The 27,903-nt window shown below is 36.9% G+C and overlaps 1 protein-coding gene across 1 annotated transcript; it reads right to left on the bottom strand.

Moving 5' to 3' along the window:
• Positions 1–2,492: 2,492 nt before the first annotated feature.
• LOC111905897 (protein FAR1-RELATED SEQUENCE 5-like) lies at positions 2,493–11,691 on the bottom strand. Its single transcript, XM_052765762.1, has 4 exons — positions 11,546–11,691; positions 3,480–3,600; positions 2,835–3,403; positions 2,493–2,760 (listed from the first exon to the last, which is right to left on the bottom strand). The coding sequence occupies exons 1-4, from the start codon at positions 11,689–11,691 to the stop codon at positions 2,493–2,495; spliced, it is 1,104 nt and encodes a 367-aa protein (XP_052621722.1).
• Positions 11,692–27,903: the final 16,212 nt, after the last annotated feature.

Below are 27,903 nucleotides of genomic sequence, written 5' to 3'. Positions count from 1 at the left end.
TAGAAGGATTCGGTTTTGAGCATCATTTGCTGACTTCAGAAGGTATAAAGTCTATGCCTTGCTTGCTCTTTTGATAGATCCCATTTTATGGAGTTTTAGGGCTTTTCTAAGCCATTTTGGTCACCAACCACGATTGCAAGCATGGTTTGAGGTTGATGTTTCGGATCTAGGTCCTTTGAGGGGTTACAAGGCAGAAAGGAGTGACTTTTGCACTCAAAGAAGGCCCCATGCATTGTGAGAGCTTGTTTTAGGACCTTTTGAGCTTAAAGTCCCATGCAAGAACGTAAAGGTTGTAACTTTACGTGCTAGATCGATTGTAGAAGCTTAGATCTACATTTTGATCAAGTGTTGTACATCAAAAAGCGAAGATTCAGTGAGTGGTTGTGACCAACTCGGCGAGTCCGTTCTGTACCATATTAGTTGAGGGTCATAAGGACCCTATTGAGTGTGGAAAGGTTTTAAGGGGGTCCCAAGGGGTGACCCAACGTTCTGGACTAAGCCATTGTTCTGGAAATTCATGGGAATCGGCGAGTACATGAACAGACTCAGTGCATCCAAGGCAATCTTCTTAAGAATGAAGATGAACTCGACGAGTTGTTCATACAACTCGGCGAGTCAAGGAAAAGACCTGAGTATCAGTTGATGATAAACAAGACGAGTTTTTCATACAACTCGGCGAGTCGAATGAGGATTCAGTCGATGTTCCTTTAGAAGGAAAACTCGTCGAGTCATCGCCTAACTCGACGAGTAGAGACGAGTATGAGGTCTAATGGAAGGATAGGGACTCGGCGAGTTGGCGAGCCAACTCGGCGAGTCAGGTCAACTAGAAGTTGACTTTGACTTTGACTTGGTCAGGGGGTAAAATGGTCATTTTACCCTAAGAGTAGACGTTAGTTTCTGACTAAGTGTTTTGTGGGAATTTTATCCGGAGGATTTCCGGAGCAGCAGCAGCAGCAGTCAGAGGATTCCCATACAGTTCAGCAGCTAGTACGAGGGGAGTTACCTTCCAGTATCGGTGGGTCTACGACCACAATGCCGGCCCACCAGTAGGGATCGTATGCTAGATGTTTGTCTTTGTGATATTCATCTGTATTGTTACTACCTGATATGTTATATGCTAGCGTGATATGGTATATGATAGTGATAGAGTTCAGTTGTTAGGACCGAAGGGTAGGTTAGGCACCCCATATATGCCTAACAGTATGTTATGACATGTTTAGCTGCTAGCATGATATGTTACATGAGATAGAGGTAGTAGGAGGGGGAAGAGTCCCCGAGATTCGGTTGTTAGGACCGAAGGGTAGGTCGGACACCCCAAATATGTCTGACAATAGAATATGTTATGATATATGTGATAGTAGTAGTAGGGGTGAAATAGTCCCCGAGGATCGGTTGTTAGGACCGAAGGGTAGTCAGCACCCCAGAATGGCTCGACATGGGTATGTCAGCGCCTCAGAATGGCTTGACACGGGTAGGAAGGTACCCCAGAATGGCCGCATGGGTAAGTCGGCACCCCAGAATGGCCGTACGGGTAGGTCGGCACCCCAGAATGGTCATACCGGGTAGGTCGGGCACCCCTGAAACGCTTGGTAGTATGTATGTGATATGATTGTATGGTATGTGGTACGATGGGGGAGCTCACTAAGCTTCGTGTTTACAGTTTTTAGTTTTGGTTTCAGGTACCTCTTCAGCGAAGGGGAAGGAGCGGGCGCGGTAGTGGCACATCATACACACACACACTTTGGTTTTCCGCATTATGATGTTCTGGGATTGTACTCTAACATTATTATTATTTTCATGTTTTGGATTTTCAGACACGAGATATGTTTTATGAAATGATATGATCGGATGTTGTTTTACTACAAATGTTTTACACACTACTTAATTTAAATGAAATTTTTGGGCGTGAAAATTGGGTCGTTACAGATCAGAACAGTGCAGCTGATAAGAAGTTGTTCACTGAAATGTTGAGGTGGTATATCCAGTTTCGGCAGACACTTCTTGCAATAATTCCTCGGTTGTTCAAGGTGATAAAGACAGTGAAGTCAACACAGAAGAAATAATCTCTCGCCTCATTTGACGCAAAGGGGGAGATTGTTGGGATTATTATGTTGCGTCATGGGCTCGGTCCTTAGCCCAGTTTTGATTGCCGGTATTGGGCCTGTCCAACCGTGCATGTTTTGTTCTAGGGTTTAGTATATAAGTTGCATGCATGCAGTCTTTGTAGTTAACGCTTTAGTAATTTTCTCAATGAGTTTTTGTAAACCCTAGCTCGCCTCTATGGTGGAAGTTCTTTATCGAGCTTTGCTGAGGCGTGACTTTATTTGAATCATAAGCACATCTTTGATTCCATTATGTGTTCATATCATTATTGTGTTTGTCTTATTTGATTTTCATATTCTTACCTGTGAAGGATCTAAACGATCTAGAGATTTATTCTCATCACTGTCATAATAATATATAATCATATATGATTATATAATGTATTTTTATTATACCTTTGCTTGTAGTTTTTTCATTATATGCCACATGCATAGTCTGTGTCTTGAATTTGGCAAGACAGATTCCACTGCTTGTTTTATTTCTTCATCTTGATAAGTTATAACAATTTTTGGTGCTTTCCCTTCATGATCTCTAAGAAAAGCTTTAAGCAGCCATTCATATGACTCAATTATCTCTCTACTCAGCAACCCAGCACCAACAATAACTGATTTCTTGTGGTGGTCAACTGCTGTGAATGGAACAAATACCATTTTATACCTATATAAAGAAAATGTGTTTAGTATAATCATATTTGATTAATAGTATTCTTGAATTTATATATATTAACGTACTTGTTTGTTCTAAAAGTTGCATTAAAAGATACAACTTCTCCAAACTCTGCATAAAAAGCCTTTTCTCTTTCATCTGCCCAAAACATAGCAACCAACATATCTTCATCACGTAGGAACTCAAATGAATAATTTGGGTAATGATCTCTACGATCATTCATTTTGTTTATCATTATTCGAGCATCCTTGTAGCATAAGATTCTATTTACTCCTCTCCTCAAGTTTTTGTAGTCTGTTACCTTTGCCCCTACATATTCATATCCTCCTTTCAAAACTGCTCGTATTTTGTGAGCCATTGTGGGACCAATTTTAGCTTTTGATGCATGTACTACAAACTCCTTTTCAGAATATGACATCTTTCTTGTCTTTTTCGTATAAGGTCTTTCCTCGATACTTTCCAGTGGGTGGTTGTGCATTTCAAAGAATTTCTTAACTTTGTAATCTGTTGTTCCATAAACATTTTCAAATATAATCTTTGTTGTACACCCAATATTTATCTTGTTTGAATTTGGTTTCCTCTTGACAGAACTTGTAGCCAATGTATCATGAGGTTTTGGTTTATCCTTGCCACCCTATTAAATATAACATATTTTTATTTTATTATTTGGCTATTGTATTTTGATTGGCTACTCAGTCTTGTATGAAAACCTGCCATGCATAATCTGTATACATTTTTACTGCCAAATTTAGTGATTTGAAAACACTATTTACAACTGGTACAAATTCTGTAGGGACATTTGGTTTATATTCAGATTCTTCAATTATGTTACTGCAATATGATTCATTTGTTGAATTGGAACTTTCACTTGATAAAAGAAGGGAATGACAAATATGTTATTATATAATTTTATGTTGTAATAATCATATCTGATTAACGATATGTATTTATATTTTAGTAAAAAAAATCATATATGATTTTAGATATTAATATATTATTAGATGTTAAATCATATTTATTTGTACATTATATTATATGATTGATCATATAACATACTGTGTAATCATAAATGATTATACGTATTAATTTATAAATAATCATACTTGATATTGTTTAATCATGTATGATTAATCATATGTATTTGTAGGTTGTAATATATGATTAATCCTATTTTATGATGTATAATCATATATGATTATTCATCTAATTGTAATATAAATATCGATTTCAATTTGAAAACATATATGATAAATCATAATTACAAACTATAAATACATATGATTAATCATAGATATGAACAGTCATATATGATTATTCATCCTTATATGATTAAATCACATATTTTATTATATAATCATATATGATTATTCATAATTTATAATAAAAGAATCAGAATGAAGTGTAGAAACTGTAATGTAATATGTAGTATTAAAACGAATTAGTTGTACCTTCAATACAAATCGTATTTTCAAGTTCTTCAAGTGAAATAAATTGAATTGATTTGTTCGTCGTTACGAGATGAATTGATTTAAGCTATAATAGTATCAGTTGCGATCGACTTGTCAATTTCTTTTGGATTCGACATCATTTATGAAAATTGATTTTGATTAAATTTTCAAATGCTTAGTTTATGATTGCGAGGTGCTTGTTTCTTCGATTTGAGGTTTGTATCTCGTATTTATGAGGATATGAACTGATGCTCTGTTTCGATCGTTTTTCTTTTCGATTTGAAGATTGTGAATAATTTGATAACAGATTCAGTAAAAATAGGATCTTTTTTATTATATTGAATGATTTGTTGAAGATTGGATGATATGATTAGGTGACTGATACTGAAAATCGATGATTTAGCGATATGATGATTTTTAGAGAAGGAAGGTGTCCGTTTTCTGAACATTAATTTGAAGTTTACTGTTATACCCCTTAATCATTTAACAGTTGATGTTAGTTGACGTTAAGTTCCATTGGCTGATATTTAATCTCATAATCTCTAATTTTTTTTATTAATTTCAAGGGAACCATCCCCTATATATATATATATATATATATATATATATATATATATATATATATATATATATATATATATATATATATATAATACAAACCTTACTATTTCTATAACTAGATTTAAGACGTCCAAGTGTTTAAGCTAAAGTTACAACACATAAAACCTAATATAATCTTTTGGATAAAAATACCTTTCCCGAAAATGAATTCTTAAATAATAAAACCAAGTCTTCATCCTAAAATTAATACCATAAAATCCGGAATTTAAAAATTCGAAATTTGATTTCACAACCTGTCTTTTGAACCGGTCCCCTTTGAATCCCCGTATTGCGCCATTTTCTTATCACGTTCAATTTTGAATTCCAGTATCCCATATCTCAGTATCTATCTCCCGGACCACAATCTCAGTCCCCTATATGTTTGTGATTGATGTGTGCATATTTAGTGTGTATTTAGTATATTATGGACAAAAGGTACTTAAAAGTGTTTAAATTATGTTTTTCAGTCCAAAGATGAAGCTCGGGAGCAAAAGGAAGCAAGAGAAGCGGTTAGAAGATTGAGAGTGGAATGAAGAAGGAAAACACTGAAAAAGAAGCTTCTACTCGTCGAGTCATATATCTACTCGACGAGTCCGGTCGAGGAATCAGAAGGATAATGACTCGGGATCCCAGATAGTTATCGCAATACGTAGAATGTGAGAGGGACTCGATGAGTCACCACTTGACTCGACGAGTCGGACCGCTTATTTAAAGATAATTCCACAGATCGAGAGGAAGAAGTTCGGGGACGATTCAGAAGTGCTTAGCTGCGAATAAGAAGCCAGAAAAACCCTAGAAGTCGACCAAGGAAGCTAGAATCCAATTCCGGGAGTAATTAAGGCATAATTCATCCATTCTACTTGTTTCTTTTGTTTTGTCAACATGATTAAGCAACTTGAACTTATTTGTTTGCTGTTATTTACCTTAGTTATGAGCTAAATTCTTTAAACTTCTATTTGGGGATACGAAATTGGTAATATGGTTTGATTCTTGGTAGGATTAATTCTATGTTGGTTAATTTAGTTATTTTAGCTTGCTAAAGAACCTTGTGTATGAATGATAATTGATTTTCTGTTAATAGGGAGATAATTAATTAGCATGAACATCTATTAGTTATCAATCTCATATGCTTAGTGAACACTTTTTGTCATATGTCTAGTGTAATGAATATGAAACTAGGATTAATAAGAAATTCAAGTAAATTTATGTGCAAGCTTGTGAGATGACTATTAAACAAGAAGTTAATTAAAAGATAAATTAATTAGCTACTGCAAGTCTAACTTAACCCGAATATTATATCTAGTAAATTTAATTGAAATAGGCAACTGGCCATTGTTTAAATTGATTTATTTGCTAAGGATTAATGAAGTGAATACGGAACTAATCAATTGAATCGGTAACTAGCAAAAGAATTAATCCATTGCACTTTTACCTTGAAATCAACCATAGGATCAATTAAGTTGAACTAAATAGAAGTACTTCTCCGTTATTGAATCTAGTCAAGTCTTTGTTTTCTAGCTTAACAAGTAATCATTAGTAAGTTTCTAGTCTTGTAAAACTAGAGAAAACCCCTACTTATTAGTTAAATTAGATAAATTAGGTTTTAGTATTTAATTTGCCGTTCCCTGTGTTCGATACCCTACTTGCTTGAACTATACCACAATTGATAGGTTCACTGCCTTTTGTGTGTTATTTGATAATTAAAAGTAGGTTTCAAACTAGTGGGTTTTACACACATCAAGTTTTTGGCGCCGTTGCGGGAGAACGGTTCTAAAATTAATAGTAAAATCTAGTTTAATCGATCCTTTGTGTGGGATTTATCTTACACAAAGTAATTTACAAATCAAATCAGTAAGTAGATTTAGTTTTAATAAAATTTCGTTTTTAGAATAACAAGAAATTTTTATTTTCTGTTTTTGCCTTGAACTCGCCGAGTGCATTCGAGCAGACTCGGCGAGTCCATCGCTGTTTTAGTCTTTATTTTTTATTTCGTTTTTATTCCTTTTACGCGTTTCGTTTCTTTTGTTTCGTTTTTTTTAGCTGTTTCATGACCCGAGGATCGGACACACCTCTAGTACCACCTTTGGAAGACCCGGAATCCGCACTAAAGAGAAGCAAGGGAAAAGCCGTAGGAGAAACCGCAACTTCAAAGAACTCACCACTCAAGAACTTGAAATCCGTTTTCAGCAAGAAGAAAGGCAGCAAATCAGGAGCATCCAGTGCCTCATTAACAATTGAAGAACCAATTCACGAAGGTAGCGAGTACGAGACCGAGGAAGAAAAAGAGCATATTTCCGAGCACGAAACCGATTCCGAAGAAGAGTTAGCTATCACTAGGGCTAACATCGATGAAGTCCCCATGGGGGAGTGGAAGAAAAGGATGCGTGATGACACCGGGCCGGGACTTGTGCAACCTGCAATTCCCGTAACCGCTACGTTTGAGCTAAAGGGCCATATTCTCGCTCAACTGAAGGAGATCCCTTTTACGGGAGAGATCATGAAGACGCTTACAAGCATTTGGACGAAGTAAATGATGTGGCCGACTACTTCAACGTGCCTAATGTTCCACGCGAGACCCAGCTTCTTCGAATGCTCCCTGTCACGTTTAAAGGCGCTGCGAAAGATTGGTTAAAATCACTTCCTCCCGGATCGGTCACCACATGGGCCAAGATGAAAGAAGAGTTCATTGACCATTTCTGCCCACCTTCCAAGATAGCCAAGCTAAAGAAAGCCATTGCCAACTTCGAGCAACAACCTGGAGAATCTCTTTATGAAGCTTGGGAAAGGTACAAGAGCCTACTTAGAAATTGTCCACACCATGATCTTAATAGCCAACAAGAGGTCTCCATCTTTTATGATGGAGTTAATGTCACCACAAGGCAACTACTCGATTCACAAGGCCCGCTCACCCGAAAGCCACCTCCGGAAATAAAAGAATTAATTGAAGAATTCTCTAAGCATTCTAGAGAATACCACAATCCGAGGAATGAAGTGAGTCGTGGAGCAGTAAACTCGGTGAACGATGGCATGGCGGCGGTAATAGCTAAACTCGATAGCCTAGACCGAAGAATGACGAAAATGGATCAAACGATCCATGCTATTAGGGTAGGATGCGAAAATTGTGGCGGCCCCCATCTTACCAAGGATTGTGATCGAGACGAGAATGGAAATAAAAAGGCTCAAGTATTTTATTCCAGTGGTGATAGATACGATGAAGACTGGAGGAAGCCAAAGAAGGAATGGCTCCCATACGAAGAGTATAAAAAGGCTAAGGAGGAGAAATACAAACAGAGGGAGAGGGGATTCTATCAAAAGGAAGAGCCGGTGACGGAAAAGAAGGCAAATTTAGAAGATATACTCACAAGGTTCATAACCGCGTCCGAGAAAAGACATAATGATCACGATGTAGCAATGCAAGAAACCAGAAACATGCTGAGGAATCAGCAAGCTTCCATTCTCAACATTGAGAAACAGCTAGGGCAGCTTGCACATCAAGTAAATGAAAGAAGACCGGGTCAACTTCCGAGCAACACCGAGCCCAATCCAAGAAAGGAGAACGTGAGCGTAATAACCGCCAGCAGTGAAGAAAAATTTACAAAAGCACAAAGGGTCCCCATGAAGAAGGCAGAAAATGAAGAAAAACCAGAACCAGAAAAACCCGACCAGACTCGCCGAGTCACTCTCATGGACTCGACGAGTCCAGTCGGGAATGAAGATACTACCAATTTCCTAAAGCCATACAACCCTCCTTTGCCATACCCAACCAGAGCCATGCCTGCAGAAAAAGTTCAAGCCTATAAGACCTTCATGGAGAATGTTAAAGCTTTACAAGTCAATATACCATTTGTGGAAACAATGCTCCAAACTCCTAAATACTTTAACTTGCTTAAAGGCCTTTTTGCTGCTAGGAAAGATCTGGCTGAAGTCGCAGAGATATTGATGAGTGAGCTGCCTGAGAAGAAGGGTGATCCGGGTAACATAGTAATTCCGTGCCAATTTGGTAATGAAGTTTCTACACGAGCATTGGCTGATTCAGGTGCAAGCATTAATTTGATTCCCTACTCATTCTTTAAGAAGCTAAATTTACCAACACCAAAGCCGGTAAATATGAGAATCCATTTGGCAAACAAAACGATAATTAATCCACAAGGCATTTGTGAAAACCTCCTTATCAAAGTGGGCAAGTTTATTTTTCCAGTAGACTTCGTGGTGGTGGAAATGGAAGAAGACCCCGAAATACCAATTATTTTGGGAAGATCATTCTTAAACACCGCGTGTGCCCTTATTGACATATGTGAGTCTACATTGACATTAAGAGTGGGGGATGAGTCGGTGATGTTTAAAGCTATTCCAGAAGTCAAGCAAGAAGAAGAAAGGATAGAAGAAATCTCATTTATCCAATTGGATGATGAGGTATTACAAAAAGAGCTTGAAATTTTACTAAAAGAAGACCCAAGTAAGTTCACACTACACTCTGAAGGAGTTGAAGATGCTAACAAAGACTTGGAGGAGCTAGAAAAACTACTGGAAGGAGCCAACTCAGAAAACACTCCAGGATTGATGGAACCCGATCCGACTCGCCGAGTCGTCATAATGGACTCGACGAGTCCAGTCGATTTGGATAAAAAGTTGACCAAAGCTGATCTGTTTATTGATAGTTCTTCACATACCTTGGGTTCAGTTACTGTTTTTGATTCTTTGGAAGAACAATTGGCAGAAGAAGTAAAAGGAATGGAGGTGCAACACGCCGATGTGGCATGCCTTGATACGATGCCATTTGGAGAAGGGTTAAGCACGGGAAAGGATGCAGGAATAAAGGAAAGGAAGGAGGAAGCTGATCACCAATTCAACACTAAACCTAGAGCACGGACCATCATGAAATATGAAGTCATTAAATTTAAAGAGAAGGATGTTCAAGAATTGGTGAAAAAGAAAAGGGTAAAGCAGAAAAAGAGAAAAAGGAAAGACCAAGCAGCTGAAGATGAGGCAATGAAAAGGAGAAGAGACGAATTGAAGAGGGCTTACAAGAAAAAGATTCACGCCTACAAGACCAAGTATAAACCACAAAAAGAGAGGCGTACATTCCCGATGCTTGAAGATGACAAAACGTAAATGGGAAGGAGTCTAGCTCATGACTCCTCAAAAAGAAGCGCTTGGCGGGAGGCAACCCGTCGTTAGAGTTTGTTTTCTTTTACTCTTTAGTTTTTTTTAGTTTTTGTTTCGTTTCACAATTTTAATCTTTCAAATCATCGGACATGTCTGCTTGAGAGTATGCCTAGCCTAAGTGTGGGGTGAAATGATTCATAATAAACAGAAGAATTTTGAAAAAATATGCAAATTGTTAAATGACTCGCCGAGTCTGACCCTGACTCGACGAGTATATATTGATTACTGAAAATCTTTGACTGCACGACTAGACTCGCCGAGTCTGACCCTGACTCGACGAGTCGGTTTTATTTACAGAAAAAAAAATAATTTCGAAATTACTTTTACATCTGGTAAATAGGGTTTTAACCCTAAAAATTCAGTTTCCACACCACACTTGCCGGGTATCCCTTTCGTAAACGCTCTCAAGCATTCAAAGAAATCTTCAAATCTTCTTCCAATTTCTCAAAGTTTTAAACTCAAAAGGTAACAACTTTCTTCTTGATTTCTAGAAAGAATGAGATTATAAGGCCATCTATACCTGCAATTGCATGAAAAAACCCGTTTTTGAAAAGGAATGAAATTCTAGGGTTTCGATTTTGCATGAATATTGTTGTTTTGAATGCTTAGTTTGACCTTATTACTTAGTAGGAAGTCCTTGAACAAAAACCCTTGACAGAAATTACAAGTTTTATGGTCCAATTTTATGCGACCCGTCGAATGACTCGTGCAGGTTGCGCGACTCGTCGAGTCGGGCATAGACTCGACGAGTCCAGTCGATTTACAGATACATTTCAGTTTTTAAATATTTTCTGTGTTTCTGGGTTTTGTGTGTTTATTTTGCAAAAATCATGTTCAGAAGAGGACAATCTTCAACTGGTAGCCAAGGGGAGTTTCCATGGTTAAACTTCCCGCAAATTGAATCCGCTTCAACAATGAGGAAGTGGAAGAAGAAGCTCTCCGACATTAAGAAGAAGGAGGTGTATGTACCGAACAGAATTGATTGGGAATGGCTGCAGAGTGTTAGCTATGAAGAAGAACTAGCTCGTTACCTTTTGAAGGAGTTTCAACATGAAGGCAACAGTATGGTGTGTGATGGGTGGAGCCGGGTCTTCCGTATTCAAGAACCGGTTTATTTGGAGCTATGTTTAGAATTCTTTTCCACGATATCTTTCACCGGGGGAGTGGATGTGTATCACCCGACGAGCTTTACTTTTTGTCTTGGGGGCGAGTATCGTCAATGCTCGGTGGTGGACCTTGCCTGCCGACTAGGGATCTATGATCAACCCTTAGTGACAACAAACATCTTTCGGGCTTTCTTGGCAAACACTCATATGGCGTTCCCCGATGGAGTCACGAGCAAGGGTTGGTGGAATACCATAGGAAACAAAGTCTACATCCCAAAGTCTGCACAAGAAGGGAGCATCCGATCCCCGACTCACCGCCTCATTCACCGCCTTATTTCCTCCACCATCAACCAAAGGAAAGACGGTGACAAGGTCTCCAACCTTGATGTTTTCTACTTATGGAGCATTATAACACCCGGCGTCTTTTGCAACATCCCATGGTGTATTGCTTCATACCTTTCGGAGGGTGCGGTCAAAGATCGAAAAACCTCCCGTATCAATGGAGGAATGTTTGTCACTCGATTGGCGAATTCATTCGGGTTGATGAACCGCGGAGCCTGGAACTTCATGACAATGATCCTGACGCCCCCGTTTAATCCCATTCTTTTCCGACGAGCACGGATAATCGAAGACTATGGTGGTGGCCATTATGTCATCCCAAATGATGACCCCGTTGTTGGTCCCGATGCACCGGGAAGGAGGGTGAGATCGAGAAGAGAACGGGATGTGGAGGACGAGCCGCCAGTGATTCCGGTCGAAAATGAAGATGTACCAATGGATTGGTACAATGTAGAGATGAGGCGGATGCAGGATCAATTGGCGAGGGGGCTGAATTTTAGCAACCAATCCCACATTCGACTTTTTGACCACTTCAATATCCCACATATTGATGGTGGGAATTACCCATTCATTCCGTCTTGGGATGAGAGGATTGCTGCTAGACGAAGCGGAGCCGGGGGAAGTGGAGCCGCTAATGATGATGAGGAAGATGAAGATTGATGTTTTTGTGTTTTTAATCAAACAATTTTAATTTGTTTTGTTTTGTTTATTTATTTATTTTTTTATATGCTTTGAGATTTTGTTATGTTTAATGGTTGTTTGCTTTAGTTATTTTTCAGGATTGAATTATGCTTGCTTATTTAGGATGGTTTAGAGATGTAAAGCATGGATGTTTTCTAGAGTGAGAGCGAGTCAAGGAAGCGAGTTTTTAACGTCAAAGTGTCGAGTCCGGTCCTAGGGGTATGAGCAATTGAGTCCAAATGTGAGGAAGGGTTAAAGAAGTTTTTAGAGGCTAAAACAGTTGCAAAATACCAAGTTTTTTCGTTCAGTGGCCTACTCGACGAGTGCACTAAGCTGACTCGACGAGTCGCCTTGTATTTCTACATATTCTGAGAAGGCGCGCTGGTACTCAACGAGTCCACTATAAGACTCGACGAGTCGATCATTTTTTTTTATCTCGATGGACTGCTGATTTGATGCTGCTACTGGTCCCACTTGCTCACCTATTCTTCCATTTCCATTCTTGAAGATCTTACTCTGATTTCCGCGTATTTGGAGCGACCCACACGAGTTTTGACGCCCAAGGCATGGATGAGATGTTACCATGTCTAAAGTTGATTGAAGTTGGAGCTTAAAATGGATATGATCAGCCTATCGACTGCTATCCCAGGGGAGTTTGTTCCAATTCCCTCTTTGGTTTTTTTTATGATTTTATGCATAATATGCAATGAGGGCATTGCATCACATAAGTGTGGGGTAGGGGGTTGGTTACATAATAGTCAGTTTTAAAAAATTTTGCATACCAAAAGTATTATTTAGGGCTTAAATTAGAAAATTTTGGTAAAAATTAGGATTCCATGTTAGAATTGTGTTAATAATTGCTTGAAAACCCAAATGTTTAGTTGAGCCTATATACGTTCTAGTGCATTTGTGGCTTCCTTATTCTAGTGAAATCATGGGACAAAAACATGAGCTCGCTTAGTTTGAAGGATGCAATATGTTTAGCAGCCTAAACCTGAAATGTATCCAAGAAAATTATTATCGTTAGCCAATAAAGGTTGAAGTTGAGCGCCCCTGCTTAAGCATGTAAGTTTTGAGTGAAAAAAAAAGTGAGTTACATGTTAAAAAAAAAGAGAGAGAATTACAAGAAAAGTTGAAGAATTTTTGGAGCATCAAAGTTAAAGTATGAAGTTCAAAGATCGAAAATTCCGAAGAAATTCAAAAAGTTAAATATACCAAAAATCAAACAACAAGGTGGTGAATTCAAAGAAATTAAAGATCAAATGTCAAAGAAGTGAAGAATTCCAAAGAGCTCCAATGTGGTATCATAAATTGTAATTGTCTAGATTATGTATGCTTGGGTTGCTCAACCAAAAATACCTTGAGGTTAAGAGGTTTTCTGAGGATGGATTCGGAGGGTTGCATAAAATGAGCATAGTTCGGGGTGAGTGGGTGAATGTTTATGAGGATTGTGAGTATTTGGAATATGGGGGGTTCTTTAGGGAAAATTTTAGACACAAATGCATGCGTTGCGGTCTTGGCATAATGGTTGGGTTAGATTGGAGTTGTTATATGTAATTCTAATGTATTAAAATTCAGTTTTGCTTGAGGGCAAGCAAAAGACAAGTGTGGGGTATTTTGATGTGTGCATATTTAGTGTGTATTTAGTATAGTTTTTTATTCATATATTAGCTAAATTATCGCATATTATGGACAAAAGGTACTTAAAAGTGTTAAATTATGTTTTTCAGTCCAAAGATGAAGCTCGGGAGCAAAAGGAAGCAAGAGAAGCGGTTAGAAGATTGAGAGTGGAATGAAGAAGGAAAACACTGAAAAAGAAGCTTCTACTCGTCGAGTCATATATCTACTCGACGAGTCCGGTCGAGGAATCAGAAGGATAATGACTCGGGATCCCAGATAGTTATCGCAATACGTAGAATGTGAGAGGGACTCGATGAGTCACCACTTGACTCGACGAGTCGGACCGCTTATTTAAAGATAATTCCACAGATCGAGAGGAAGAAGTTCGGGGACGATTCAGAAGTGCTTAGCTGCGAATAAGAAGCCAGAAAAACCCTAGAAGTCGACCAAGGAAGCTAGAATCCAATTCCGGGAGTAATTAAGGCATAATTCATCCATTCTACTTGTTTCTTTTGTTTTGTCAACATGATTAAGCAACTTGAACTTATTTGTTTGCTGTTATTTACCTTAGTTATGAGCTAAATTCTTTAAACTTCTATTTGGGGATACGAAATTGGTAATATGGTTTGATTCTTGGTAGGATTAATTCTATGTTGGTTAATTTAGTTATTTTAGCTTGCTAAAGAACCTTGTGTATGAATGATAATTGATTTTCTGTTAATAGGGAGATAATTAATTAGCATGAACATCTATTAGTTATCAATCTCATATGCTTAGTGAACACTTTTTGTCATATGTCTAGTGTAATGAATATGAAACTAGGATTAATAAGAAATTCAAGTAAATTTATGTGCAAGCTTGTGAGATGACTATTAAACAAGAAGTTAATTAAAAGATAAATTAATTAGCTACTGCAAGTCTAACTTAACCCGAATATTATATCTAGTAAATTTAATTGAAATAGGCAACTGGCCATTGTTTAAATTGATTTATTTGCTAAGGATTAATGAAGTGAATACGGAACTAATCAATTGAATCGGTAACTAGCAAAAGAATTAATCCATTGCACTTTTACCTTGAAATCAACCATAGGATCAATTAAGTTGAACTAAATAGAAGTACTTCTCCGTTATTGAATCTAGTCAAGTCTTTGTTTTCTAGCTTAACAAGTAATCATTAGTAAGTTTCTAGTCTTGTAAAACTAGAGAAAACCCCTACTTATTAGTTAAATTAGATAAATTAGGTTTTAGTATTTAATTTGCCGTTCCCTGTGTTCGATACCCTACTTGCTTGAACTATACCACAATTGATAGGTTCACTGCCTTTTGTGTGTTATTTGATAATTAAAAGTAGGTTTAAAACTAGTGGGTTTTACACACATCAGTGACTCACCACCCTTACGTAGTTACGCTCTCCCATTCTCCACAAACCCTAAACACACGTCACCACCACCAGTAAATGTCATTCGAACCTTAATACCATCGCAGCACCACCACCACCAGTAAATGTCATTGGAACCGCAATTCCATCACACCACCGTGCTTTTGAATGATCTTTCTTTTCAAAGCCTTTTATTTCTCTCAATCTCACCATAAGAAACTGATGTATATCCTCCTTTGGATTCCCGTCTACGTCGATAATCTGAAATCAGGTAATTATCGAATTTTTGATTTTCAAGGTTTTTCTTGCGTTTGTTTATATTTATTGAAGTTGATTGTTGCTTAAAGAAAATATTTATGATATTGGTTGGTTGATATGATATCAGGTAGGCAAACTAAATAAGATTTTTTTATTGGTGGCTGATGATAATGACTTTTTTAAGGGAACCGATGGTGATGAATAGAGTTAAACGGGCTGAGGTTTTATTGCCTTTAATCGTATCTTAGCCGTGTAAAAGATTCACTTGCTTCTTTCTCTCATGTTTCTGTTCTTTGATTATGATTATAGAAGATAAGTTAAAGTATTTCTGTTGTTGTGCATCTAAAATCTATAGAAGTTGTTTCCGATATGCTTTCTTTGGGAAACAAATTAAAACTCATGTTGAAACAGAGATCCTATCAAAGTAAGGTACGGTCTCACATTCCTATTACGTGTCACATAGTTGCTGCTTTTGTGTTCAATTATTTACACTCATACATTATTATGTATATTTATGAAGTTAAAGAATCTTATTTCCAGTTTTTGGGTTCATATAAATGTGTTAGATCCCTGAAAACATGTTTATTTCTTTAATCCTTATTTATTTTTCATCAAAATGTTGCAACTTTCAGGTGTCTATTTCATTAAAAAGTATGAGGTTCTGTTGCCCTTCGTCCTATCATAGCCAGGTCCGAGGCTTTTTTGCCCATCAGTTGACTTGACTAGAGGAAGGAGAAGCTTGAGAATTAATGGTAGTTTAACAAATTAGTGTGGTTAATCATGCTAATTTGTTTCTATTTTTATAAAATTATGTTTTTATCTCATGCCTTACAGCCCAATATAAGATTGTTTAGTTTGAGATGAAAATTATGGACATTGAAAGTGAGCATCTTGGCATACGTGAAGCAGAGTAGCATGTGATTGTTTGGATGCCCTATTTGAATTTGCAAAGATCTCAGCATATTGGTGACATAGGTAACTAGCTCTTCACTAGATTTGTCTGTTAACGCCAGTAATATCTATATTTGTAATTTTTTTTATGTGTGCTTGTTGTCAATAATAAATTGTGGGTCATTTTAACAGGTGCTTTGATTGTGTACTCCTGGTTGATTATGGAGCTGATGCGTCATTACATCATTGACCGCAGTTGGCAATATGCCTGCCAATGTGTGGAAGAAGATCTATCAAAATTTTCATATATAAATAAAAATTTACATAATGATATTTAGTTTTCAATTTATGCCCTTTGAATCGTTTTTCCCTGGAGTTTGATTCTTACACATACCTTGTATAATCAGAAACGCATCTTCCTATTTATGTAGTCATTAGTAATCATATTGCTTTTACATACAATATAAAAAAGTCAAACACAAGTTGAGTTTTGTATTAGGAGATCTTTTGCATTGTGCTAAACCAGATCTACACTATTGTGATATTTCAAAAACAAAGTGTATTTGGAGATTTACAACAGATCTACATGTAGCTGCTGAATTCCTAAGGTAACACTTGAATCATACATTGTAAATTTATTAATCAATAATGTTGGTTAAAAATCCTATTTTTTTTCTTGATGTGTTGTAATTCATTACATACTTCATGGGCTGCGGATGGAGTTGGATTCATGGTTGAGTCACGGGAATCTTCCCAAACATGGACAAGGTTGTTCCTACTTAATGTAATATGTAATGGTCTGACCAGATTTAAATGGTTTTACCGGTTTTGTTTTTTTTTCTTAGTTGAAAAAAAAGCTCACTTTGCCTCATCTTGTGCAAGTGAGGCGTCTTCCTCAACTGAGGGTCTAAAGGCACCGCTGGGTAATGGTTCTTATTTGACCCAAAAAATATTTCGCTTTTATTACCAAAAAATCATTTTTACAAAGCTAATTATGAGTCATCAGGTAATTGGGGAAGTCGAGTGAACAACTTAATTTGGTTGAATTTATATCCTTTTATGATAAATACAATATGCATTTGTGAAAGCCCTTGTAAACTTTAATAACATTTGCAAGATTCCATAGCCGGTTCTCAAACTCTTGAAGTGGAAGCAAGGCTTGAACATCTATTTTTTTTTCTAATATTAAATGGATATGTCAAGGGTCTCTCAAGTATTTATGATCTTTCTTTTTATCTGCTGAACTAGGATCTTGGGCCTATTTAACATGATATTTTCTCCAACAAAATTTTGCAGTTTGATCAACCGTAATTTTTGCTTCACTCTTGACTACACCATCTTTGGCTGCAAATTCGATTTCTCTACCGGTAAGACTTTATGTTCACAAAATAATATGTTGTTTATTTTTTATATTCTTTTTATGAATGTTTGTTGGAAGTGAGGTTTATCTCATAAGTAATAAATCGTTTGGTGAAGCCTTGTTTAGATCCTTTCAACTTAGGTACAGGGAGGTTGGAATTAATAGAAAAAATATATCAATTTTTTTTTGCATCGTTAGAAGTAGTTGAGGGTAATCTTTCATTTGTTAATCCTATGCTTCAGGTGCTTGGTGGATTTTGCCTGGTTAGTTCATACTTTTTTTGTTTATTTTATGAAACTGAGAATTATGTAACTGATGTTTAATTTTGTGCATAAAACAGGGTCTCCTTACTCATTTTTGCAGTATAACTACCAAATACCCAAACTGCCCTTCACCTACCACCCAAACTAACCCAATTATTAGAGTTCGGGTAGACTGAAACTAAGAAGCAGATGTTGAAGATACCTACTTGATTTTGTTGGAGTCAAGGTTCTTGCAGTTTGGAGGTTGTCAAGACCTTATTAGAGGTACAATGAATTCAAACTAGAAAAGTAAAGCCTGGTAGAAGTGCCACTACTGATCCCAAAAGCCTCTGTGAAAGGGTGTCATGCAAATGTTTTGGTGGCATTTAAAAGGCATAAGCGATCGTAAAACTGTAACTTAAAGTGCAATGTGGAGATTTACATTATTTTAATTATACTTAAGTTATTTTTATCTACAAAATGTGCATTGTGGTTTTGGTTTTGATAAATACTAAAATGTGGTTACCATTGTTAGAACTTTATCTCTCTCTCTCTCTCTCTCTCTCTCTCTCTCTCTCTCTCTCTCTCTCTCTCTCTCTCTCTCTCTCTCTCTCTCTCTCTCTCTCTTTCCTATGTTGGAAAGAAGAAGGTAGTATCAAACTTAGTTAGCCATATCCTTTTTAATTTGATAAGTGTTAAATAGTGAAAAAGATTCTATTATTTAGAAATTCTGATTCATGATGATATCAATGAAATACTCTTAAGAGCTTTATAAATATCTGGTATAATTTCAAATAACTTCTAAATTATTTAACCATATGAAAATTTATATTAGTCCTTGAAATATAAAAATTAGTATTGTCTTAATGCAAAATGAACATTTAAAAAAATGATAAAATAACATGTACTTTGAAACATTTGGGTTTCAAGCAACGGATAAGATAACCACAGAGTGTACATTAACTTTTGTTAGTATATTCTATTCGAAGCTAGAATAGCATAAAACAAATCGTTAATTTTTTTTCCAGTTAAAACAAATAATGACACATAAACCGAAAGCGCCACATATAAGATTTTAGATTAGCTTGTTTAGCCGGACAAGGAATGGAAAACCAAGTAGGACCAACCGATTAAACTGAACTTTAATTGGTTTCGGTTTTTTGCGCCAACAAACTAAGCCTAAACTCAAAACCTTAAATCTTAATTGTCAAAATAAGACTATTTGTTGAAATGAAACTATTAACAAAACCGAACGGTGTAAAAGGGAATTGTTGAAAATAAGATCTTTTTTATTATATTGAATGATTTGTTGAAGATTGGATGATATGATTACGTGACTGATACTGAAAATCGATGATTTAGCGATATGATGATTTTTAGAGAAGGAAGGTGTCCGTTTTCTGAACATTAATTTGAAGTTTACTGTTATACCCCTTAATCATTTAACAGTTGATGTTAGTTGACGTTAAGTTCCATTGGCAGATATTTAATCTCATAATCTCTATTTTTTTTATTAATTTCAAGGGAACCATCCCCTATATATATATATATATATATATATATATATATATATATATATATATATATATATATATATATATATATATATATATATATATATATATATATATATATATAGGGTGATAGAGAACCATAATTAACCAAAGAACCAACGAACCAATCGTGAGCGTCGGAAATCATAACGATCAACGGCCAAGGAAATAGATTTACACTTTTACATTAGACGCACACACACCGGATTATACCAAAAAATTCACCCTTTACAAAAAAACTTACAACTTTTTTTCGTTTAAATTTTTTTTGTCATATTTTTTATCGAAAAAAAATATTGAATATACCGTTGTTCACGATTTTTCGTCCTCTTTCCATGGAGATCCATGATGATATATAAAAAACAATTTTTTTTTTCGAAAAAAAAACCATTTCATTTTTTTTGATGAAAAAAAGTTAAGGTCAATTTTTTTATAGAAAAAAAATTAATAAATATATCAAAATTCATATTTTTTTGTACTTTTTAAACATAGACTCAAATTCATGTTAAAAAAAACAATATTTCAGTTTAGATTCATATTGTGAATCTTCTCATATTCACAGTATGCATAATAATAGGTCAGATTTATAGTGTGAATCTAAACTGATCGAAGCTTTTTCACATTGTGAATGTTAAAATTTGAAATATTTACAGTTTAGATTCACAGTGTAAATCTATACTGATCGAGGGTTTTTTTTTTTTTTTTTTTTTTTTTTTGTACCTTCTAAGATTCAGAGTGTGCATAATAGTAATTCAGATTTACAATGTGAATCTGAACTGTTCGAGATTTTTCATATTGTGAATGTTAAAAATTACAATATTTACAGTTTAGATTCACAGTGTGAATCTACATTGTTCGTGGGTTTTTTTTTTAATCGGTGTTGATGGTTATTAATAAAAGAGTAAAAAAAAATAATATTTTTGGTATAATTAGTTTTTTTGATAAAAATAAACTTAAATATTAAAATAACTAAGAAAATTGAGTTTTTTTCGAATTTTTTTTATATATCATCATATGGATCTTTATGGAAAGAGAATGAAAAATCGTGAACAACGATATATTCGGTTTTCTTTTTTTTTTCAATAAAAAACTTGGCCTAAAATAATTTTAAATGAAAAAAAGGAAGTGAATTTTGTTGTAATCTAGTATATATATGTCTATTATAAAAGTTTACCACCTTTCCTTTCCTTTTGTGGTTGATTGTATTTTTGATTGTATTTTTGATTACTTGGTTTCTTGATTTGATTTCTTGATTTCTTTATTTAACTTTTTATATATATTTGTGTATTTTAGTGATTAGACACGAGGGAATAGGAATCGTGTCAAGTGTCAACGCCGTTGGATGCACAGAAAAGTTGTTAGATGGTCGCTGTTATTCCTTACTGTACAGTACTCCCATTCCACTACATGTTAACATGCACCCTCTCTTTGACTATGACTTGAACCCACCCATAATTATTGGCTTTTGAACTACAAAAATTTCTATTAAATCGAATCTTTTTGTACCATTTATCCATAATTTGTGTTTCTTTTATTCACACTACTCGTGCAATTTACAAAGCAACTATTTGACATATTTTTTCGCTGAAAGACACGGGTATGATCTGAACTTTACAAAAACTCTCCAATTATTATATTAAGTAACCCATTCTCATATATAACATCGTATGCTTTTGTTTCATAAAACAACATGAATATATATTCCAACTATAAATTTATTTTATTAAACGAATTATTAAAAAATAAAAAATTATTATATAGTTGATTACATACTTTCACGCATAAAATAAAAAATTATTATATAGTTGATTACATACTTTCACGCATAAAAATATGTCATTTTTACTTGAATTTGATTTTAGAAATGATTTATTTAAAATTGAAAGTCAAACTTAAATTCTTATCTGTGTAGATTCCTAGATTCGGATACTTCGAACTGACCTTTAACTTCTTCGAAGGATTTTGATGCAAATGTTGTTATCATTCGCCTCTAGGATGGTGGTAGATGTCTAGTTTCAATGTTTTCAAATACTTTTATTTTTATTTTTATTTTTATATTATTATTATGTGGTAATAATATTATTGGAGTATGAGTTCAACAACTTTTCTAACTCGACATCAATACTTGTCAAATTATTGTTGGATTGATTTTTTTTAATATGATTGGTAGCTTACAAACGGATGGCGATTACTCGTTTGCTTATACATAATTATATGGTGAAAAAATTCTGTCAAGTTTTTAATGATATAAAATGTTAACATAACCAATAATCAAATAAACATATTAAACACATTAAAGCAGACAGCTACCATGTTCCTATCTTGTACCCTCTTGCATCAATATCCAATTTGGCATTTTGATAGCTATGAGTACTATATTATTTAACAATTCATAATAATATACAGAAAAACCGCTATCGATGAAGTCAGCTTCTGATCAGAAAAACTAATTATGGTCGTGTGAGATTAAATTGTTGCAAATCAGATAAGTACTGATTGAAGGAGAAACTACTGAAATACGGGTTAAATTTTTTTTTTTTTTTTTTTTTTGGAGGGGGGGGGGGGGGGGTGGGGTTGAGGGACCTTTTAAATCAAAAAATCACATGCATAACTGGGATGTATCTTTGGAAAATCGAAAGTTTCACCAGGGAAAGGAAAAACGATAGAAGAAGATGCATAGACAAATTCTAATCAGAGGAACAAAAACCGGAAATTAGTGTGGAAGATGTGATAAATTTTGTGAACTTTTGCTCTGTATCAGCCAACCTAGATTACTTCCGCACCAAAAATCCAAGAGTAAAATACAACATCCCTTTGATTAAAAAATCGTCGATCCAAATTCCGAAATTGAGCACCGTCACCACTCTGATTCTTGCCAACCCCCTCGTCTTCCTGCTTTTGAAGCCAATATCTAACTGATCATCACAAACCCAATCATCTGGGTTCCCCCATATAACATGTTTAACCCTTTAGCTATGAGAGTAAACATGCTCCGTTCACGTTTTTTAATTCTCTGGTAGTCGGTATAGGGTTGTAAGGGAGAAAAAAGTGTAGGAGATAGTAAAGGAGATGTTGAATCGTGGGAGGATATAATGAAGAAGAGGGTTGGTTCGACTGAAAATATAGGCAGGGTTATTTTGGTAAACTAAAATATGTTTTTGAATATTTGATAAATAATTTATTAAAAAATTGATATAATCCTAATTAAAATATGGAATTGGATATTGATGTAATTTTTATAGCTATAGAAGGATATATAAGTAATTCTAAAGTTTATAAGGATATTAAAGTAAACTTTCAAGTTTGTAAGGAAATGAATGTAAAAATCTATATATGTCACAAAATTTCCTCTCTTTATGTAGTTTCAAGGCTTTTGGAAGGTATGCGGCATGAGGAGTATTCATGAGGCGCGACATCTCCAATTTCACGGTCAGGAAAAATCGATTTTGTTTATGTTTTATTTAAAATCAGAGTATCCTTTTGAAGAATAATATTGCGGAATTTGTTCCTAAAAATATGATAAATATATCATCAAAGCATTTCCGAAGAAATGTATTTTAATTATATTAAAAACGTTGGGATGTTATCATGAATACAGTACATAAGCATAAACGGAAATAACATAGGCCTTAACATCTATTATTCTAACGACCTATAATTCATAGATCTCTCATCTAATCATCACACCTGTGTTCTTTTGCCACTACCTGTAATACAATAAACTGAATGGGTCAGACTTTGGACCCTGGTGAGCATAGAGGGTTTTCAACCCACAATAGTTAAGTTCTTTAATTTCATCAAATCATTCAACTCGATTATCCGTTCCTGTTCTCCTTACTTCCTGTCCCTAAAGTATATAATTTAAGGGACCTATCCTAAGGATCATCATCGGGATAGACAATACTGCTTAGGGGATTCCTCAACAATATATGTAAGTAAGGCAACCATGAAGGGGATGGAGTACACCAGGTGAACACATCATTCTCAAACACCTACAGGCTGCGAGCCTACTGGCATTCCAATAGATGTTTGGGTCTGCTTTCACCATCAAGGTCTCTCATCATTTTATTTCATTTTTCATCATCTATTTCATCTACCCATCTTTTCCCAACATATTGATAGGTATAAATACATGTATTGTTTAAATCAAGTAAAACATGTATACATCGTTCATCAAGCATAGATATCAAGAACATAGATAATATGCACTTATAGCATGTAATATATATTAAATATTTCATGTCTGTGTGTAAGATGAAAGTAATCATGCACTCACTTGTTAAAGTGATGACTCGAAATTTGTGCAACGCTTCACTTCTAACAATTTTCTTTTCCTTCGAATAAACCTAGTATCATTATTACTAGATTTTAGTCTAATATTTATTGCGACTAATTATTAGTCTAGAATAATTATTAACTCAATGTCTACTTTCATGATCTATCAAGTAAGGAACAACCAGGTAGGGTCATATTGGAGGTAGGGTCCGTTTGGTATATGAAGTATACTGTTTGGAAAGCCCACTTTAAATACCTCACTAAATCACATCCTAGATTTCATCCCCGTAATTAGATCAATCAGTATAACGACTTTGAATCACTGATAAATCTTGTTTATTGGTTCATAATAACGATAAATAAACTTAAACATAAGTTATACTTAAAATAGGGTAAACATAACTCACTTACAAGGGGGGTTTAGCGAGGAACCGGGATCTACGTGGACATAACTTCTGTGCCAAAAGCTCTTCTTCTCAGGGCTTTTCGGCGCTTTGGGACTCACTTCTAACACCTAGGAGGTTCTAGGGAAAGGCTTAGAAGGTTTGAGGAGGTTTGGGAGAGAATAGGTTAAAATGGTGTGAGAAACGAAGTGGTTTGTGCCTCTATTTATAGGCTGAGAGTTGTGCGAACGTTGGGCGTTCCCTAGCTAAATGTTGGAAATTCCTGGACACGTGTCACCATCTGGTGGCAAGCCTTGGTGAGGAAGCAGTGGCTCAGATCGCGCGACGTGTCACTCGCTGGTTACTCCAAAAACTAATTATCTTCTACAACCCGTAACTTGTGCATATAAGCTCCGTTTTTGACGTTCTTATATCCACACGTAGGAATCGACGAGATCTACAACTTTTGTTTAGACTCCGTCGGCTAATTTTGACTTTATTTTTAAAGTTATATTTTAATAGGCTTGGACAGTTGAAGTCCGATAAAAATTCATAACTTTGTTATCCGACGTCCGTTTTCGACTGTCTTTATATCGCTGAGCTCTTATTAATGAGATCTTGAATTCTCATTTAGGTTGTGTTGGATAAAAATTGATCGATCTAAAATTCGATTTTCGGGCTGTGTACTGCTATGTTAAATCTTAGAAAAATCATAACTTCTTCAAACGAAGTCAGATTTGGACGTTCTTTTTATGTATGTTCTCTGTAACACCCCCCTCTGGCACGTATCACAATATTGATCGATCTTGAATTCTCATTTAGGTTGTGTTGGATAAAAATTGATCGATCTAAAATTCGATTTTCGGTCTGTGTACTGCTATGTTAAATCTTAGAAAAATCATAACTTCTTCAAACGAAGTCAGATTTGGACGTTCTTTTTATGTATGTTCTCTGCAACACCCCCCTCTGGCACGTATCACAATATTGTCCGCTTTGGGCCACTCGGCACGAGGACTTCCTAGGGGGTCACCCATCCTGGTACTACTCCCGCCCGAGCACGCTTAACTGCAGAGTTCTTATGGGATCTGCTGCCCTCACGGCTTTAAAACGCGTTGTGACAAGGAAGGTATCCACACCCCTTTATAAGGAAATGTTTCGTTCTCCTTCCAAGCCGATGTGGGATCAGATCTAACCCACTTTCACCCCCCATTATAGGGTTCGACGTCCCCGTCGAACACATCGACCCGTGCCCTAGCTCTGATACCATTTGTAGTCAAGAATCATACATAACTGACTTATCCATAACTAAGTAAGGTGCTATGTGCCAAACATAGTCTTGCCATTATGCCACGGGCCGCACGTGGTCTTCCTGGTCAAGCCTAGGCCGCTCCCTGGGTCTTACAGACAAGTGCCAAGGGCCACCCCCTGGTCTTATAGACGTGTGCCAAGGGCCACCCCCTGGTCTTACAGACAAATGCCAAGGGCCACTCCCCGGTCTTACAGACAAGTGCCAAGGGCCACCCCCTGGTCTTCTATGCAAGTATCACAAAGACAACCGTACATACTACTCTACTTAGCTAAACAACATACAGTGTGCCATAAGCCACCTCCTGGTCTTTCATATCTATAGCATACAATGCGCGAGGAGCCACCTCCCGGTCTTTCATACATATTGCCTAGGGCTAACCCCCGGGTCTTCCTACCATACCACGTAACATACTGCGTGCCAGGAGCCGCTCCCTGGTCTTTCAGGCATATTCTAAATGGGCCGGCATTGGTGCCCTAGACCCATACAAACTGTGAGGAGACTCACCTGCTACTGCTGCTGCTAGACCCTTTGACCGCTACCCGTTCACTGACTGAACTCATGCTCTACTTGCTTCCCGAGCTAACAAAAACAAAGCAACACTGAGTCTAACTGACCCCCGAAAGACAACCAAGTCAACTCAGGTCAAAGTCAAAGTCCTGACAAAGTCAACCTTCCAGGTCAACCCTACTCGTCGAGTCACCCTACTGACTCGCCGAGTTCATAAGTCCAGAGTCCTTCCACCCGCGACTCTACTCGCCGAGTCAGCCCCTGACTCGCCGAGTCTACCGATTCTTGATTCCTGTCCTGTCCAACTCACTGAGTCATGGCTCGACTCGCTGACTCAAGTCTTAACTCGAAGGGTTTGGGACTCCGCGACCTGACTCGCCGAGTCTAAGAACAGACTCGCCGAGCACAAGGAAATCTTCATACAACTCGCCGAGTTGTTTATCCAACTCGTCGAGTTCATGTCCATCTTCATCCGACTCGACGAGCTGTTCATCCCACTCGTCGAGTTCCTCCTCATCTTCATGGTACTCGCCGAGTCTATTAAGATCTCCCAAAGCTCAATCCCTACGTAAAGTTGCAAACTTTACGTATAACTAAAGAGATCTAGGCTCAAAACACATTAGGGCTTGGTTTAAGGACACAAGGGCTTCACCAACTACTCATCTCCTGATGCTTTATGACATAATGGACTCACCCAACCACAGATCTGAAGTGGCAACAACATATCTAAGCCCCTAACCCGATTTGAGTCTCAAACAACCATAAAACCCCCCAAATCTCATGGCAAAATAGATATAGATGCAAAGAAGGGAAAATGGCAGCTTAATACCTCCAAGATGAACACAACTGAAGTAGATCTCGAGCACACACCTCTCCCTTGAAGCAACCTTCTTGATCTGCAAGTTTCGTCTCCAAAGTCTCCTTCCTCCAAAGCTATTTCTCTCAATAATGGAAGCTCACACGAATTATAGGGTTTACAGGTCCTCTGGAGTGATATGGGGGCTGAGGGAGGGACATAACGCCCTTTATATATGATACAACCTCCAGAATTAGGGTTTTCCTCGCACAGACCAGACTCGTCGAGTCACCTTGGCCGACTCGCCGAGTCGGTCACTTACTCATCGACCCGGATCCCGCTCTGACCCGCCGAGTCCCTCCTTGGACTCGCCGAGTCGACCCCTAAACTTTGGGTTTTCTTCCCTTTCTTGGTCTTCAAAACTTTGGGTGTTAAAACTCTCCCCCACTTAAATTAAACTTCGTCCTCGAAGTTTGCCATAGCCCACCGCCTGCGGTCCGCCTTCAATACTTACCAATTATCCAACACCAGCTGCCTACCTTCGCTGGTCTTCCACCTGGTCGTTCTGACTAACATAAACCTCGCAGGTAAACCTCGGGTACCAACTCAGAAACACAACTTACTCAACCGATAATCCTTTTGGTACTCACCAAGCACTGCACTGAACCTATAGGGGTTCACCCCTTCTTTCCATGCGCAAATTACTTGCCTTCCCAAGGCAAAGCCTCATAACCGACTTCTCCTCTGACACTGTGAAGACCTTATCCTTCACTAACTCCATCACCCCCGCTGTTCCCAGAGCGGGTCATCACCGTCTATCACCACTGACACTGCTCTCTGACAGAACTTGGTGCCTAGCACCCCTTAACCAACTATCTGAATTCAACCATAGACTGCTTACCAGCACTGCCACTGGCTAGAAATTTCTGCTATTCCATATCTGCCTTCCGGATGAACTGAGACCACCTTGGTCCCTACCAATCTACCGATATCTGGATTACCGGCTCCCACTGGTCGCTAGTCCCAACTCAACTCCTAGTCGCTTCCGGCGACTTTCGAAGAAACTTTACCAATAACCGCTCAATCCATTCTGCCACTTAGTCACACACCTGATACATTCGCCCTAACGAATAGGGACCGATAAATGCTACGGGCTACCCCGTAGTCTTACAACACTTCTACGCTGCCAACCAAAGCTACGGGCCGCCCCGCAGTCTTGC

Source organism: Lactuca sativa, chromosome 7, assembly GCF_002870075.4.
Source record: "Lactuca sativa cultivar Salinas chromosome 7, Lsat_Salinas_v11, whole genome shotgun sequence".
Classification (NCBI taxonomy): Eukaryota; Viridiplantae; Streptophyta; class Magnoliopsida; order Asterales; family Asteraceae; genus Lactuca; species Lactuca sativa.
The sequence above is the reverse complement of the archived record's forward strand: the minus strand, read 5'-3'. Positions and strand labels throughout refer to the sequence as shown.

Bases quoted from the DNA above. Each gene is read 5' to 3' on its own strand.
- LOC111905897 (XM_052765762.1), bottom strand. From the start codon at position 11,691: ATGGGATTAAACGGGGGCGTCAGGATCATTGTCATGAAGTTCCAGGCT. The intron at 3,601-11,545 runs GTATGAAGCAAT...ATCATATTGCAG, and splicing joins TTGACCGCACCCTCCGAAAG to TAACATAATTGAAGAATCTG. The intron at 3,404-3,479 runs GTTTTCATACAA...TATATTTAATAG, and splicing joins ATACAGATTATGCATGGCAG to GGTGGCAAGGATAAACCAAA.